The 17,933-nt window shown below is 42.7% G+C and overlaps 1 protein-coding gene across 3 annotated transcripts in view; it reads right to left on the bottom strand.

Annotated features, from left to right (window-relative positions):
- The window catches only part of PHF21B (PHD finger protein 21B), a gene marked incomplete at both ends in the record, with an annotated part of 155,891 nt that overhangs the window by 59,798 nt on the left and 78,160 nt on the right, over nt 1–17,933 (bottom strand). Inside the window, one exon of one of the 3 annotated variants that reach the window (XM_079549197.1) lies at nt 1,825–2,127. The exons of the other annotated variants lie outside the window; for them this stretch is intronic. Within the exon in view, the coding sequence (XP_079405323.1) occupies nt 1,825–2,127 (303 nt within the window). The remainder of the gene's footprint in view (nt 1–1,824; nt 2,128–17,933) is intronic. 3 annotated transcript variants of the gene reach the window in all.

Genomic DNA, 17,933 nt, shown 5'->3' with positions numbered 1-17,933 from the left:
AAAAAAAATACTTTTCTGAGCCACAACAATGCCACAAATAAAAAAATAAATGCTTATTGATAAATGTCAACAATGAAATTTCTATCTGACATTGCAGTGCTTGTAGCTAAAGAGTGACTGCTACTGATTTGTAACCAGTACTCAGGATACAATCAAGATATTAGCATGAAGAAAGTACAGATTTATTTTTTTTCCTTTGGATCAGAATAAGAAGCCTTGCAAAACAAATTTAATTTGGGTAGAAGGGTGATAATTAACATGCAATCCAGCACTAAGCTCCCTGACAGCTTAGGGACAGAGGTCAGCCTGTGTTTCTATACACTTAAAATTCAATATTTCTAATTGTTTTTATCCATGCCTGCTGACTGTTCTCAAAAAGACAAAGGCTGCTGTAGTTCTCTGCATCATTAACGTGACTCTGCATACACTGCCTAAATAATGAGAGATACTGCACCACAAAATTAAAGTTGTTGAAAAGTTGGGAATGTGAAGAGATTTCTAAAGAAAAACACTGGAGCATTTCTTCCAGCAAAATTAAGGCAAACCCCAAATGTTGGATGATATTCCCATGCTATTTCAATAACGACAAGCTTCAGCTTAAAGTAAAACTCTTCTTTGTGAAAAAAGACACAATACTGGGGCAAAACACCACAGCATCACTGGGGCACTGCCCTACAGGGCTAAATACAGTGTGCCAGGAAGGCGGACGGCAGCAGTGAGACCTACTTGCCCTGAGGAAGAGATAAATGGAAAGCACAGCACCAAGGGCAATTCAGCAGCAGGCCAGCTAACCAAGTTAGGAAATCTTTAGTTCCATGTCTGCAGCTACTCCTAACTACAGATGATGGCTCAGCCTAACTACATTGCATGGTGTTTCAAGCTTCCTCCTCCTGTTTTCATTCTTTACTTTCTATAGAATGCAACAGTGATGGGAAAAGACAGTCTTTCATAAAATGACAGATCACTGAAATACTGAAACTTTCATCACTTATGCACTTACCACTTTTATGATTACTCTCCAAAAGTCTAAGAAAGATCGACTGGAAGAGCTTCAACCATCTTTTTAATGAAGTACAAGCAACACCTTCAGTAAAGGAAATGACCCAGCATGGTTACAGACCAGAGATTCAAAGCTGAATTCCCCAAGCAGCTGCATCAATGTAAGTGCACAGACAGCAGTGCCCTCCCAGAAGGGGGACAGCACTTGTTTCCCAGCAGCTGGGCACACTTCCCTTCTGCTAGCTGCGTGAAGGTGAGCTGCTTCCTCACTCTGCCACTGAGGAAGGATCTCCCCGGGTATCCAACAGCCCCACAGGTTCCAGCCCAGCCTTAACTTATGGACAGTTCAGTTACTGCTTGCCTGGTGCCACACACAATCCCTGTGTTCTTCGGTACTGATTACCCCGCACATAGCAGGGGGGTTGAAACTAGATGATCACTGTGGTCCTTTCCAACCCAGGCCATCCTATGATCAGGGACTCTTATCCTGAGCTTATGGAGAGGCACTGGGATGCAAAAAGCACGTCACCACTGCCCCTACGTGCAGAAAGTAGGAAAGACGTTAGCAACCACACTCTAAACTGTAAAGTTTCAGACGTCCCTTTTAACTCCGTCAGCACCACTTCCCTCTCTCAGCACAGCACACCCAGGAACACCCACTGCGACGGTGCGCTGACCGCAGACAGCGATCCCCTCCCGCCGCGCTCCCTCACGCCGCTCTCCCCCCTCCCACCCAGGCGCCCCCCCGGCCCGGGGCGACCCGGCCCCGCCCGCCTCCCTGCCCGCCCCACCCCGCGGCCCGCCCCGCCCGCCCTCCGCCGTTACCTGGGCGCGGGCGCCGAGCTCGGGCGGGCGGCGAGTGCCCGTGGTCTGCAGGTTGATGGGCGCGCTCTGTGGGGGCTCGCCGCCGCCGCCGCCCAGCCCGCCGTTCAGGTGCGCCGTCACCATCGCGATGGGCGCCTTGGCCGGCACGACGGAGATGGCCAGGTTCTGCGCGGGTCCGCCGCCGGGACTCCCGCCGCCGCCGCCGGGTGCCTTGAGGAGCGCCGGGACGCCGCCGGGCTTGGCGCTGCCGCCGGAGCCGCCGCCAACCAGCACGGCCGCGGGGCAGCTCCGCACCGCCAGCTTCTGCGGGAGGGAAGCAGAGAGAGGAGCGTCGTCACCCCATGGCCCGCGGCGCTCCCGCCCGCAGCCTCGCCGCTGGGAGGCGGTGGGCGCCGGGTCGCGGTGCGGGGATCCCGGGAGCTGCAGGGACGCTGCGGTCTTCACACTGCCCATCCCGTTCCTGCCCCGCTCCGGCCCGCAGCACGGGGCTCGTGGTGCTGCGGTGTGCGTGAGAAACAGCAAAACGCGGCTTCTCAGACTCCCGGAGCACCGCTTCTCAACTGTGCCTGCCTCTCTCACCCACTGCCTCACTCTGAACGCTCGCTGAGTGCTCGTTCTTTCACCTTGCTCTTACTTGCGAGTCATGTTTTCTTACCTTTAAACTACGTTTTTTAATTTTTTTTCTTCTTCCTTTCAGGTGTTTCAAGCAACCTCTTATCTAAAGCATCCGTCCTAACTCTCAGTCTCGTTGTTTCTCTTCACAGCTCTGAGATCACAGCAGAGCAGCTGCCCTCACCTGTAGCACCCAGGTATGGTACCTAAGAGCGGTGTCGGAGGTCTGTGCAGCCGTGTGGAGGGGCCACACCATACGTGTCTGTGTTTGTGTCAAATGCTCGATTCTGAAAAGCAAAAGCTTTATGGAGCTGTTGCACTTGGAGTGACCCCAGGAGCTGTTCTTAGAAATGCTGTTTTAGGTAGGCTGCGTACAGATATAGACTGTTCCCAGCCTCATCTGATACTCAGAAGTACTAAGCATCTCATTTCTTCTAGAGTTGGAAGTAAAGGTAAGTCCTGTGAAGACCTCTGCCGATGTTTGACTTTATGCACTTGATAGTGCTGTTGGCTAGAGGCTGCATCTGATGTGTGTGCAGCCTTTCAGTAGGGCTCCCCACATTTCTAGGGCTGCTGCTGTACCAGCAATGCCAGTTAGAGTTTTGTTTGTAGCCTGTTTTAAATACACTGTGTATACCAGCAGATACCAAGTCACAGACATTCTCGGTTCCTTTCAGAATCACGACTGAAAACAACACTTCTAGGAATAACGCAGAAGCCCTGTAGTTCCAAACTGACTTTTACAGAAATTGCTGCCTCCTTATCTTTAAACTCACTACATGCTTTAAAAGCCCAATGGTGTAATATGCTTGCTCTGGGGACTGCCAGTATATTTTTATGAAATCGCGTTATTACAGATACCTGCTTCATATTTTAATGTAAAGGAACACTGATCTTCCTTTTAATATATCAGCATTATTCTACTGATTGTGGTGGCTTCATATAAATCATTTTAAATTTTGCTTACTTTTGCTTTCATATTTGTTTCCTCTACTATTCCACTGGTACGTGGGAAACGTTGCTTATGACAAAATTCTATAAAACTGTTTATCTGTTCCATGTGAGTGGTGTGTTGTTACAGGTGCAGCACTGCTGTGTGCAGGAGAGCTGAGTGATGCCTCATCCCACCTACTGAGAACTTCCCTGCACAGCGCCTCACGAATCTGCAGCGCCAATGCAAAGCTCTCAGGTTAATATTTCAGTTTTGTGGTTATGTTTTTGCTGTGATTTATGTCATATGCACACCACTAAAGGTTCACAGATGGAAGAAAAACACTCTCCTTGTTCCAGTGATGTAAACCCATTATCTGGAAGCTAACAGAGTTAGCCTAGGAGTGCAATCCCAGCTCTGCCGCGTACCATCAGAGTTTTGCTGCTGACAGCAGTGGCCCAACGATTTCTTCTTATGTTAACAGTGAAACCATTCACTATCATTGAGTAGTTCCTATATTACTAAAGTGTTTTTTAATGTTTGTCCCCAGAAATGTGAATGTTTAATTACTGAATGAGTGAAAAACTTATGACAAATGCCTGGTCATACCACACTGAATTCATATTTTCATTTCAATAAAACTTCTACTGCATAATATCCTACGGGCATTAATACAACTTCACTTCTTTCTTTTTTTTTTTTTTTCAGAAGCAGAAAACATCCAAGAAAACAAAACTCCATGATCCCAAAAGATACAAAAGATACAATTTGTGCTAGCTCAGTGGAAAAGGCAAGTAAATAAGTAGGGGGTTGGTTACTGCTTGCCTGACAGAATGTAATAGGAAAGCATCATGAGAAGTACCAAAGCAGAAATTTTGAAAGGAAAAAAAGAATAATTCACTACTCGAGCTATCATCCTTCCTTTTTCTGCTGTTCTCCCTACATGTATTAACCATGAATTATTTTTGCACATCTTTGCATGTAATGTGTCAATGTTTTCCCAATAAACTGACGGAAGTGTCTATCTGTGCACAACAAGAACAAAAAAACTGGAGGAAATAATATGGGGCTACTGGTTGTTTCAAAATCTAGCTTGAGATGAATATTAAATGTTTTTAATGTTGACCATTCCAAAACCTACTTAGGTTTTGGAGCATTTTGAAGGAAATAAAGAAAATACTGAAAGAGTTCTGTCCTTGCGATGGGCTTAAAAGGACATATCAGCCTGTGCCAGTCACCTCCACAGGGAACCATGCAATGCAGATCTTATTTAAATAACTGCACATTTTAGAAACTGTCTATGAAAGCATGGGCAACAGATCAGGTCTTTCAATTTTGTTTCCAAAAGAGTTACAGAAAGATCATCTATCTGATGAAATGCAGCTACAAAGCCTCTTCTTGTATCTCATTTAAAAATCTTCTGAAAGTGTGCCTTCCAAAAGTTCAGAAAAGCCCCTTTTAGTTAGATTGGGCAAGTAGGAGAAGAGATCTTATGCTGTTTTCTTTATAATGATCATTTTTATTCCTTGGCCCCAATAAGGCAATGATAAAGATGCATTGGTCAATGTAAAGGTTACAATATGAGAAGAAATCTTCCACACAACCTGCATTCCAAATCCACACTCTATTTCTGCCAGATTAATTAAGAGAATAGTCTTGTGTTTTAAAGCAAGGCAAAATCTGCATTTTGAGAATCAGTTGCTACAACATAGTCTCTTTCATTTTTGGAATAATGGATAATAAGAAACGAAGCACGCTTTGGACACTGCTGCAGCGAATGTGCTGATAAAATGGAAGAGTCAAAAAAGGAAGGGGGGGTGGGGGGGAGAAAAAGGAAAAACTGATTGGCTCTACGTGCTGGAAATCAGGTTGCAGCTTCCCATCCACAGCACCCCAGCCCTCACAATACACCAATTTTGAAGCCGCGCCTTTTCAATAGCAGCACAACTTTCATTTTCACCACAGGATGCCACAGGCAAAACAGAGTTTGCAATATGTATGCCGGTCACACGCAAGCCCACCCCAATGTGTAAGAAGGCTGCTTCTTGTTTATGACTTTCCATCTTGGACGTGGAATGCTCTCAACTATTCAAAGCAGAGAGAATCTTTTTTTCTATTTGTACCAACATAGTCCTGGCCCTCCTTTCCCACACACGCATGCACATGAGAAGTAAGAATCTGCTCTTGTTCCTCAATGGGGAATGCCCTGCTTTTGGCTGCTCCTCCCCATAGCAGGGTTTTTAACCCAGGCACGTGCCTCCCAACAGCCCCTCATGTTTTCAGAGCAGAATACGAGATGCTCAGAAAGGTCCTAAAACACACTGTCCATCATGTTTATACTTTAACGCCCATGCTGGAGATAGAGACTTCAGTCCATTAATCTCTCTAGAATGATGCTCTCCTGACAAAGTGGTTTTGCTGTGAAAAATTGCAGTTGTTTTCAAAGCAATATGGGTTCTTCTTAGCAGCCTCATGGATGAGAGAAAACCCTCCACACAACCCTGACAGTTTGCTCGCAGAAGAGCAGCTCTCCACTTCCAAACTGAAATTACGGCTTCTCAATTAGTAATTTAGCACTGGTCACTAATGTAAAACCCTGCATGCCAAACAGCTGAGCAGACTCCTCTGGCCACATGGGCGATGACCTCTGTTAATTTACTCCTTTGTCACATCAACAGTCACTTGAACAACGGGATATTTAATATTCCAAGAGTGAGAACACATAAAGGCCCTATGGCCACCAGCCATAGCACTTTGGTATCGTGTCTTAGGATTTTGGTTTACTATACACATCCAAGCTGCTACTTACTGGTGCTGCTTGATCTGAGGATTTAACAACTACCCAGCCTTAAGCACCAAGGCATAAAGATATGGGGCCGAGCATGCAGGTGGACATATATATGGGTACTGAAAGGAGCCTGGTGGGTGTAAATGGAGGAGAAGGGCCTTGTGGGGTATTCTTTATCCCAAGGTTCCCCTCAGAAATGCTCCCTTTTGCATACAGCCCTTGAGTGAGAGGCTGCCTGTCCCAAGGAGAGGACATTAAGGTGTGTTTCCCTGAAACCAAGGATGGAGACACTGGCAGGGAAAAGTTTTATGCACCATTCCTGAAATGCTGTTTTCCTGTGTAGGAATGTGCAGGTGTTGCAACTGGGGGTGGGCATGGAGGAAGAAGAAGAGGAGGAGGAGAAAGTGGAGAAGGAGACAGAGGAGAGAGAGAAGGAGAAGAAGGAGGAGATGGTGGAGTAGTTCCTGTTGCCAGTTCTACTACCCATCAGCAACCAACTCTGGTTTAAGTCAGACAGAACATAACACATGGACAGGGAGGTTTGCATTTGCTGAACTTAAATCACTGCATTACTTTTTTAAAGCTGCTTTATCTGTTGGTTTATTCTTTTCCTTTCCTTCTTTTTTTTTTTTTTTTTTTTTTTTTTTTTTTGACAACTTACTGCCTGCCTGTCATTAGAAGTAAGAACATGTTCATTTTTCTCTATCAGATCACAGTTAATTAGCCATTGTTGCAGCAGGCTCAAGGATTTAAATTCAAAGTGAAACTCATTCTAATCAAAACTGCAGCAAACTGGGGGTTTTGTTTGACTTTTGTTTGAAAGTCAGTTATTGTACCGCTGATACACATCCCATGTTACCAGCTGAGTGCTTTCAGCATCCCTCTATCAGTGTGAAATATTTAATCGGCACAAGGATCCAATCAGCGCAGCAGAGGGGAATCTAGTGTGTGCATTAATTTACTTTCAGTTGAAAAGCAGAAAAGCAGGTCAGAAACATCTAACCTTCCCCCTTCCCCCTCCCAAACAAATACACAGCACATCAGAAGAGTTTGGGCGGCAGGGAGGCAATGAAAGCCCCCCCGATGGATCCAGACAGGAGCCAGACAATAAATCCCTCACTGCTGCCAAAGAACCACGAATGCTGCCGGGAAGGGAGAACAGCCCTCCCTCCACAGCATACCCCCCAAAATCCTCTCGCCAATTAATTATGTGGGGTAATTGTTTGGTTTTTAATCTTTGACTCTTTCTAAGCTAAAAAGATGGCTGTATGATTACCTCTTCTGCGTATGACAGTAATTAGAAAGAAAGCAAATGCCGGGCAATAATAATCAGTCTTTCTATTAAAGTGCAATGGCTCTGGATTCTCAGTCTATGCACACTCTTCAGGAAAGCTTCCATTAACACTATTAGTATTAAAAAAAAAACTGTTTTAGAAGCCTCACCGAGCTCTTTTACCCATCAGTAATGTTACACACTGCAGAAGCACACTGCAGTGCACAAGAGCTAAACTTTTCCCACTACCAATCTCCCCTTGCATCTTCTGGTTATTCTCTGAAGACAATCGAGTTCCTTATCCCGTGAAGAAACGCAAACCCAGGCAACAGCTGAGCTGCACAAAGCCCAGCCCTCGGGTGGCTGCCTTCCAGGGCAGGGCAGGAATGAAGAATTAGCAGATTTATGCAAAGGGAGAATTTTCAAGAATGGCAAAATCCTAATAATGGTAACGGTGGGCTTATAAAAGCACATACTCACTCAAGTGCAATTATCCTTTAATTTCTGAAGCCATTAAACAGCTTGCTGACTGAAAAAAACAACGCGTATTGCTAACTGGCAATCCACTCGTCAGAGCTCTGAATTATCCGCTTAGTGACTTGTAAACAGCACTTTTTAACTAACTAGGGGTAGGGGGGAGAGAGGCCAATATTTAATGAGAAAAGTCAGATTTGTGCCATGGAACATTCTGGAAGTGTCTCTGCATCTCGAAGAAGTGGAGGAGGGGGAGCGGGATTTTTTTTTTTAATAACCTCACAAATAATCCCTCCTCCTTTCTCTCTCTCAAACCATGTCAATGATCAAGGAAATGAGAACAAGGCGCTTGATTCACAGCTGACTCTCTCTTCTTGTTACATCAGATCAAGAAGGAGCAGTCTAACAGGGGGGGTGATTTCTGCAGGGGAAACAAATCTACAAGCTGGCATTTTGTTTCCTACTCCTATTAATTAGCCTGCTTTTCTGTCAGAAAAAAAGAGCTTTTAAAACTTGCACTGGTGTTACCTACACATGCATGTATGCCAGCTTACATACAGACATACAGAAAATTTAATATTTTGCATGTGGGAGAAACCTGTCCTGAAAAATCTTCAAGAAAATAGTGGCTCGTTTCAGATTTTATTTGACAGATAAACCTCTATTCTTTGCCTTACTCCCAGGAACAATTGTACCGTACACCGCTAATAGTGAGATGAGCAGCCCCATTAATGACAGGATGGGTGCACTGTGCTTAGGATCAGGACTGCAGCAGCGAGACTTCAGCTCAGCCTGCGGATCTATGGAACGCTTCTTTTGAACCCAAACTTACAACAAAGGAGAACTCAGTCTTGATCTCACTTCGAATAAAGCAGAAAGCATGCAGGCATCCTCCTGGCAGGTCACAGGGGGATTTAAATGGCTCCCCGCTGCGTAACATGGGTTCTCCCCTAGCCCCAACGCTGGAATCCTGCTTGCCATTAGCAGCTCAAAATTTACATCCTTTTGCTGTAAGTTTCCAGCTCAAGTTTCCCATGATTTGCCATGTCCCATGTTTTCATGACGATTGTATTCATTCAGAGTATTTAATGTTAAAAAAAAAAAAAAAAACAAACAAAAGCACAGCAGAACAACAGGAAAAAAAACCCACAAAAACAAGCCTTGCCAAACAAACACACACAAAAAACAAACCCAGAGTGCACACCATATAAACACTAATGTGCTTCTAATTTAAGTTTTGTAAAAACAAAGGCAGTGTGATTAAAGGCCAGGAGCATGCAGCTTAGCATATGGAGCCACAGTAAGTGCCCCAGAACAAGTTGAATGTTTCCATTGTGTGAAAGAGTCATTCATTACAGCTACAAGATGCAGTGCAGACATTTGCATTTTTAGAGGGGCATCTTGTCATTTTTAGATAAATCACGGGGCCCAGGCCCTTTTCAATGGTTACATTTCTTGGTATCCTATTTCCCTTTGTTTCAGTACTCTCACTCACTCTTTTCCTCTGTATGAATGCCATTTAAGTTTGCATACTAGTATGTCTGCAGACCAAGATGTGAACTCGAGGACTCTTGTTTCAGCTTAAGCATGCGCTACTTCTTATGATCAAGCAAGGCAAAAAGAAATGCAACTACATGCAATCAGAAAAAATAAACAATAAATTCAAGTAATTTATTACATCCAGTTTCAAAGCCGTTTCTTCTCCTGATCTACATTCCCTCCTCCATCCCCCTCCCCCAATCCTTCCCACCCCAGACCTGATCACCATTTCTTTGATTTCTCCCTCCTTCAGACCCTCTTAAAATCAAATTTGGAAATGCATATCTCTTTGTGTGGCAGAAAGAACTGGTCAAACAATAAACTAAGCCAAATCCTTTTTTTCCCCTCTTTTTTTCCCAGATAACATAGAATCCTCTTCAAATGAGCAAATGTAACTGTGAACAGATATAGACTTCCCATGGGATTAACCCATCAGTTCCTCAGTATACATATAAAGAAGAAAAAAGTTAAATGGTTGCACTTCCCCCAGGGGAAGGCAGCCCGTCAGTTATGAAGTATTCCCATTAGAAATTCTGGATAAGTTGCAAAGAAAAGAAAAAAGAAAAAAAAAAAAATCCCTGCCTAATCTCTAGAACTCATATAGACATTTCCCCTGGACTTGCACATATGTACATTTCAAACTGACAATCCAAGCTTTTAGCACTGCTGTATTACTCAGGAGTGATTATTGTTTTCCAGTAATTTGCACGTTCCTTCCAAAAATGCTTAGAGCAACCTTTCAATTTTCCAACACTTCAAAGTACAGCTTTGGTGAAATCAGAGCACATCCACAAGATGAGCCCAAACTGAGTGCCCATGTTTGGATATCTCAATGCAAAGCCGAACACACAGGGCTGCTGGCTGGCCTGGGACAGTGGTGATAAGAAGCAAGTGCTGATAAGTGGCCAGCACCAACCTCTAGATTTTGGTGCAAAGCCTAGGAGAGAGCATTTAGTTGAGGAAACTGGAGGTGAAGATAGTGTTATGAAGAGGTTTTGTGGAAAGCATAGGGGGCTAATTCCAGAGCTGTTGTTCTCACCTTGCAAACAAAGAACCCATAAGACTTGGCCACACACTGTGTCATTTCTCTCTAGCCTTCAGCACATCAGACATAAAATCTAACTGGAAGCCTCTTCTTAGATTACTTAGAAACTTCGTCTCAGTTTCCCAACTTCATAATGTCTTCCTCACAAAGATACTGTGAAAAGTCACCAACTAGAATCTATTCAGTGCTTCTTGTTTGATATTACAGACACATTAAGTCATACAGTGCCATTATAATCCAACTGTATTCACCAAAGGAAGTTCACCACTCCTAATGACCTCCCAAGGAATGCCAGTGGAGACAAAGATAAGCCTTCACAGCTCCAGGGTGTCCATCTGTGCAGGCCTGGCCTCATGTTGAACTAAGTGGAAGACATGACGTTCATTCCATGCCTTTTCCTTCCCATATGGTGCATAAAAAGAAATCCAGAAATGCAGAAAAGCTCAGAACCAGAGAAGACAAGCACGCAACTGATAAAGAGAGGTGCTACAAGTGTGAGAAGGGAATGTGCTTAGGGGAAGATGGAAGAAATGAAAGAGGAGAAAAACGGAACAAAATTTCTCACAGTTGAGCTCTTCCAGAGCTCTGTCAGTGGTCAGAAAAGGGTTGGAGTGGCAAGTCTGAGAGATCTTCCTCCTGCACTGGTAAGGTGAAAATACTTAATAAATTGTCAAGATGACAAATTATGAATGAAAATGATGAGGGATCACGCAGGTGCTTTGCAGGTATAAACTGGAAGACAGAAAATGGACTTTCATTACCAAGGCCTTCTACTTTCTAACACACGTCAGTACAAAAGGATGACAGTCTCAATGCCTTTCTCTGTCCTTTCCCGTGATCTATGGGAAGCCTGACAACATTCATAGCAACCTCTTTCCTCCAACAAACGCCTTAGAGGCAGCAGCTCGGAGTGCACCCAGGAAGGAAGCTGCAAGAGTTAAAACAGAAGCAAGACAGAACACTGACACAACATAACAGGTCAAATATGGAAACTGAACCTTGATGTCATAAACTCAAAACTTCAGTCATCAAGACAACTTCCTCACTCCACCCTTAATCTTTGCTTGGGTTGCACCACTCATTTGTGGTACAAACACTCAAACTGCCCTGCCCCATTTACTCATTTACCCAGCCTTACAGATGAATGGAGAGGCACAGGGCTGCTGTGCATTTTGAGGCAGCAGTGAGTTTTGTTTTTTCCTATTTTGCAAGAAGTGGATGTTAAAATAGTCAGACTATTAGAAAACAGGTTATCAAAACCAGATGGTAATTTTCAAAACCATCTGAATGGAGATCACCTGATTGAATATCACCCCTTACTGAAGTAGAGGATGCTGAAAATTATGACAGAGGAACTCGGTCATCTGTCATGTGCTTAGACCACTATGCAGCGCTCTACTTTTTTAATAGGGAAAATACAATGACCTAGTTCCTTTAGGGACATGGGTGGTTTAGACAGATTAAAAAAAAAAAATTAACTTCCCCTCCCTAATCCCCCCAGTCTGATAAAAAAGAAACAAAAAGCAACTGTGGTATGAGTACATATCTGAAAAATCAAAAGCAAACTTTTCCAGTTTGAGAATCATAAATAATATCTCTTGAGTAGATACGGGCAATTGATTAGTCATAATAGGAGGGGGATGCAGCATGTAATATTTTTCTTTTAATGAGACTTCAGAGAATGCATGAAAAAAGTATTCAGAAAGACTGAATTGTACAAATATATTAGCAGATGTTGAAAATATTGGGTGAATTTAAGAAACAAGGGAATGATATGCTTTCACTCTAACTTAATGGAAATGCAAATGATAATGTTTAAAGAGAAAGAAAGGTACATGGCTGCAGTGTTGGGAAAGAATATTAAAAAGAGACAAAGAGTCTGCTAATGAAGGACTGTGTAGATCCTATGATGAAACTAAGGCCCTTCACAACCATTATTCCAGAGGCCAAAGAGAGAGTAACGAGCAATAAATAATGCAGATCATGCCAATGGCAGTAAATAAAACGGAACTTAGAAGAGAGAACAAGAAAGAACAGGCCAGGCCCACTTCAAAACAATAGGACATGAACACAATAGGTAAGGAGAAGGCAAGGACACGCTACACAGTAACTCTGTATTTACCTTCACAAATAAAGAGAGATGATTATACAACACGTAGATAAAACGAAGATTATCTGGAAAATGTCAACGTTAGTCTGCAGTTGAGAGCATCTGAACTAGTTTCTAAACTGCACCCACGAACAGAGACATGAGAAAGAAAGACATTTTGTATGATTTTTGTGGCACGGCAGTGGAAAGCACTTAGATACTTCAATTGCAAGGGCTAGACAGGAGACTGTACAGTGACACAGATCTGTGCGTGTACCAGGATTCAAGGGCACAAAAAGCAAGAAAAGAAGCTTTGTAAACTTTTTCACAACTTTGCTACATTTGAGGATAAGAATAAACAACATCCTTCTGGCCTTATTTCCCATTGTGTGCTACAGAGTACAAAACATCATAGCAACTTATTACAACCTCTGCCTCAATGAACCACTCAGATCCTTTGCCTGGAACATTTATCATGGCTGATAGCTTTTCTTATGATAAAAACCATTGTGCAAAGAAGCCAAACACAAAAAACTCACAAGCTGGTCAGTAACAAACTGCAGCTCTGCTCTCCAGTTCTGCGGTGCACCCTCTTTTTTTTTCTTTTTTCTTTTTTCTTTTTTCTTTTTTTCATTTCCATTTGAGCTATCCTTTTCTTCTGGAGCACTTTACATCTCCTCAGAGCAGACAGCAAGGGTTAGGACACTCCACAGAGTTCTATGTAGGTTTATGCAGCAGCCCCTAGAGACCTGAGTTCAAATACAGGTCAAGCCCTAAGCGGGAAAGAAAAAGGAGGGCCTTGTTCCAGTTCCCAAGCCCCAGAATCATCTTGGGTGTAACCCTCCCTCCTGGGATCAGATTAGCCTGCAGATGTGTGAATTGCAAAGATGTGATGTAGAAAAGGAATGGGGCATATAAGGGACAAAATGAAGCTTTGCTCATTGCAGTGGATTCCAGCTGAGTGGGAAGTGAGAATGCTAATAACATTGCACATAGAAGAAATAGCTCTCTGCCCAGTTCTCCATCAATACTACATCATGCTACTCCTGCTCTCATCCCTGCTTTAATTCCTTTATTTTCTAAACAACTTTAAGAGAACTGTGGAAAAGTAAAATACAGCCCAATAATGACTGCCTTCTTCAGGAGCTAAGAGGTACAGGCTTTGTTTTACCAATATAAAGTGGCAGTTTTTCCAAAGGAAGCAATCTTCTAGCTTCTTCATCTTCCTCCTGTGTAACTACACTAACACTCAGGTAGTCATGCAGTAGCAAGAGTTCCTACTAATTAGAGCTAGCCTGGCAAAGAAATACTACAGGTTTTAATCCAGAACAGTTATCCACTGCAGCTCACACTCCAGCTGCAGGAAGCAGAAGGGAAAAGCCGGTGTGGTGTTTGGGCAGCTATGAGCATTGGTAACTTTACAGTCAGCTGTGAGAAAACTGGAAAATAGCAAAGAAGGGATTAAAGAATAAAAGAAAGCATACTGCGCACACAGAACTGCTCATTAGGAGAGTACACCTAGCTAAAGGTGCAAAGGAAAAAGCCACATGCCTTTCACCACTAGGCCAACAAGTTCCTTCCAGCAGTAATCAGCACTCACTTTCTTCAGCTGGCTGTTTGGCAGCTTGTGTGGAAACAGCCCAGTTTTCAGCAGACAGCTGCCTATAACATAACCAACACTAATAGGCAGACTCAGCAGAGAGGCTAAAGACTGCATAGACACAATGAGTAAATTACCCTTTCAACCCTTGGAGGATTATAGGTCTCTGTCAAGTCGTTCTGATCTAAAATCTGACCTGTCTTAAAGCATTTACAGCTTGCTAGGGAATACACTCCTTATCCTCAACAGCCATTTCAAAGAAAATAAATCTTTTGATTATAAAATCATATTTAATAATTCTACTAACAATTTCTTCCTACAGACAACCTATTCCAAAGTAGAAAGTGTACTCCAAATTCACACCTCAGCTTAATATGCATCAACATTCCCATACAGACAAGACCTAATAAAGGTAATAATAAATAGACTAGACAAGACCCACCCCAAGTCTTATGCTGACATGAGAAATCAGAAACAAACCAGAAGAAGTGAAGCCACCAAAAAAACAACTTTTCAAAAAGGATTTTTAAAAACCCACACATTTGTATGGAAAGAGAGAGAGCAGACAAGGAAAGATCCATTTCCAAGAAACATTAAGGGAAAGGTATTCAAACCTCAGAATTTTTGACAGCATTCTTTCCAGGAACCAAAAGCACAATATGCTGGAATGCAGTGCTATGTGAGGCTGAAGGGAAATGCATTCAATTTTTTTAACCAAAGGTTTCAGGAAGAAGTACAACTTCAGGGATGCTTTCTTAATGCAAGAGTCGACAAAGTAGCAAGAGGCAAAGATTGCTGAATTCAGCAGTGGCTAAATCTATAAACAGGAAAAGTAATCTGTAAATGGAAACTTTTCCAAGCTGGAAAGAAAATGAGGCTAAGTATTCTAGTGATGAACATGACTGAATCTCCTCCTATTTATTATTTCAACATATCCATTAGCATCTCTGCACTTCAGAGTTTATCAGCACTTCCATTCAAAAACTCAACAGGATACAAGTTTATTAGTTGATTGCTCATATGGGGAGGGTGAGGATGAACAAAAGATGACACATATATTAAATCAGGTTGCACATATTCTTAGATGAGAGACTTTTCTGTCTGTTCAAAAAACCTGATTGATTCCCTAAGAAGGATTGCTGGTTAACAACCACCCCGTGAATGTAATAGGACTTGCAGTGATACTCATGCAGGAGTTGAAGGAAAATAGGGCAAGAAAATCTGTCCAGAACAACTGCTTATTCTAGCTAGTGCTTCAGCAACACATGCTCCAACTTGCTCTGGTGCATAAACACATCTAAACATTCATGTGGTTTATGGAATGCAGGGGAAAACAAAAGCAGGCTTTTGACCCTGACAACCCAAACACAACATGTGGGACAGGTAATTTGGGTATGTACATCAACTGAGCCCAGGTGCTTAGGATCCAGACTGGTGATCAGGATCCAGCCATGACAGTGCACATCTCATCCTCTGACACAAACAGTCCTTCCATCCCCAGTTTGGATCTGCTGTCACCACGCACCTGCAGCAACGATCTCCCCTACACAGATGGGCTGCTCACCAGCCAGCATTCCCTGAGGCAGGGACAAAATAGGTCTGAGATGTGTTCCCTTCAGAATGCAGGCAGTATGCATGTGCATTCTGGTACAACCTGGCTTGGAAAGAAACCTTGGAAGGTAGAAACCTTGGAAAGCTCTGGCCTTTCTCAAGAAGCTGCAATGTAATATGGAAATTATTTTGGTTAGGAGGAAGGTTGATGTTGTCAAAGTTGCCCATGCTGAGTAATAAAGCTTGTCTGGGACTTTACCAATGAAGACTTCAACAACTGCAGGAGAGATGGAGGAAAATGATTTAGACAAATGTGGTGTTCTGGCAAAGAGCACAACAAGAAGACATAATCAAGAAAAAGCTGGCTCATGGCAACAAAAATCTATTCTCACATGATCATGACTAAGCTATAATTAGAAACCTCTTTTTTTTATTACTATTAGATTTGTTTCTTTCTAAAGGCAGTCAATAGGAGTATATTTAGTACAGTCTTACACAGAAAAGTCTTTCAAGAGCAATAACAAACTTTCCACAGTCTGTCTGCAGGAATATGAATGCTTTTATCCACTGCTGGCCATCTCACCTGGCTTTCAAAACAGGAGACCACAGGAAGTGACAGGAGCATTCTTATTTTCCTCGGTCTCTCACTATATTTCTTTCTCTCAAAATACATGGTCAAGAGTGAAGGGAGACTGCAACCCTCATTAATACCTTGAGAAAGTGTTGTTCCTGAAAAGCAGTCACATTTGCACTCCAGAGCTGCTTCCACTTTCCTTGGGACAAGCCCCACTGAATAAACGTTTACAACAACTGCTAGAAACATAACAGATGCTTAGGGCATTAATTACTCATACATTGTTCATCAATGCCTCAATCCACAGGAAGCAAGACAGGTTCCAGCCCCAAATGGCTTAACTAAATGTGTCCAGGAAGGCATGGCTACTAGAAAATCTGTTAAACTGACAGAAGTCATTGGTATAGGTGGACACCAAAACTCCTCTGGACCAGCATTGGCTTCTACCTTACAGGCTCTCTTCTTACAGGTTATCACATGATGGTCTGAACACAATTCCATGCTGTTAAATGTGCAGGGCAATGCATTAAGGAATCTTTAGGACCATCTAACTAATCTGTCATGTAGTGTTATCCAGAAAGCGTAACTCAAGAACTCTTGCACAAAGCTGACAATTTCTTCCCAGAACTCACAGTTAAACTTCAACTTAAGGATTTCATGTAATAGCATCTATTGCTTCACTAGGTTAATGACTTTCGCTGTTAAAAATCCTCATCTTGTTTTCTAGCTATAGCTTCTAGCCACTTATACCTTTTCTTGGCTACAAAGAGTTACCTACTAACCCAGAAGTTCTTTTTGAGAGAAGATGATTATTTTGTTTTTCTTCACCACTGATACCCATAGAAGGCAGTGTAGCTGGGTGGAAAGGGAGGGTCACTTTTGATTGTTTCTACCTTGCTTTGGGGCTAAACCAATTCTTTTCATTCATGGGAAGTACAATGCTTGCTCTACCAGTCCCCAAAACTGGTTCAATACAAAAATGAACAGGGCCCAACAGCAAAGTTACCTTTTGCCTTCAGAATTCTGCATATGGATCCCAAATTTTCTTGATTCCAGAGATTTTCCTAGGAGATGGTTGCTTCATAAAAAAAATTACCCATTATATTAATCAATGGTGTGCAAATAAAACCCATTTCAGTTACACTAAATCTATATTCAGGTAACAGTTATTCATAATAGAGAGCTGAGTCAGGGGGAAGCTTGCCTGTGGCACCATGTTAAAACCTTCCAGTAAGATGCATTACTCTTTGGTAAGATAGCTTTGCAAACCTTTTGGTCACTGAATTTGCTTTCAAATCTACTAATGTAATAATAATAACTAGGAGCAAATTAAAAGAATATAAGCACATCAGCCAGATACCTGCTACATGCATGATATCCAGACTTTGAAGATTTAACAATACGCTTTCCAGGCAAAAACCCAGCACTGCTAAAGGAAAAAATACGCAATATATTCCCATTCACAGATACTGAAGCTATAAAGGATGAGTCAGTCTCACATCACACCACCATAGCATTCAACCAATTAGAGACTAATAACTCATTTTCAGGTAAAGCTTGACCTTCCAGAAAAGGCATCCTGCCTTGGTATAAAGCACTCACGAAACAGGAAATCCCATTTCCTTTGGTCATC

The sequence above is a fragment of the Tetrao urogallus genome (genome assembly GCF_951394365.1).
Source record: "Tetrao urogallus genome assembly, chromosome: 1".
Classification (NCBI taxonomy): domain Eukaryota; kingdom Metazoa; phylum Chordata; class Aves; order Galliformes; family Phasianidae; genus Tetrao; species Tetrao urogallus.
Note: the sequence above shows the minus strand (reverse complement) of the source record. Positions and strands in the feature narration are given on the sequence as shown.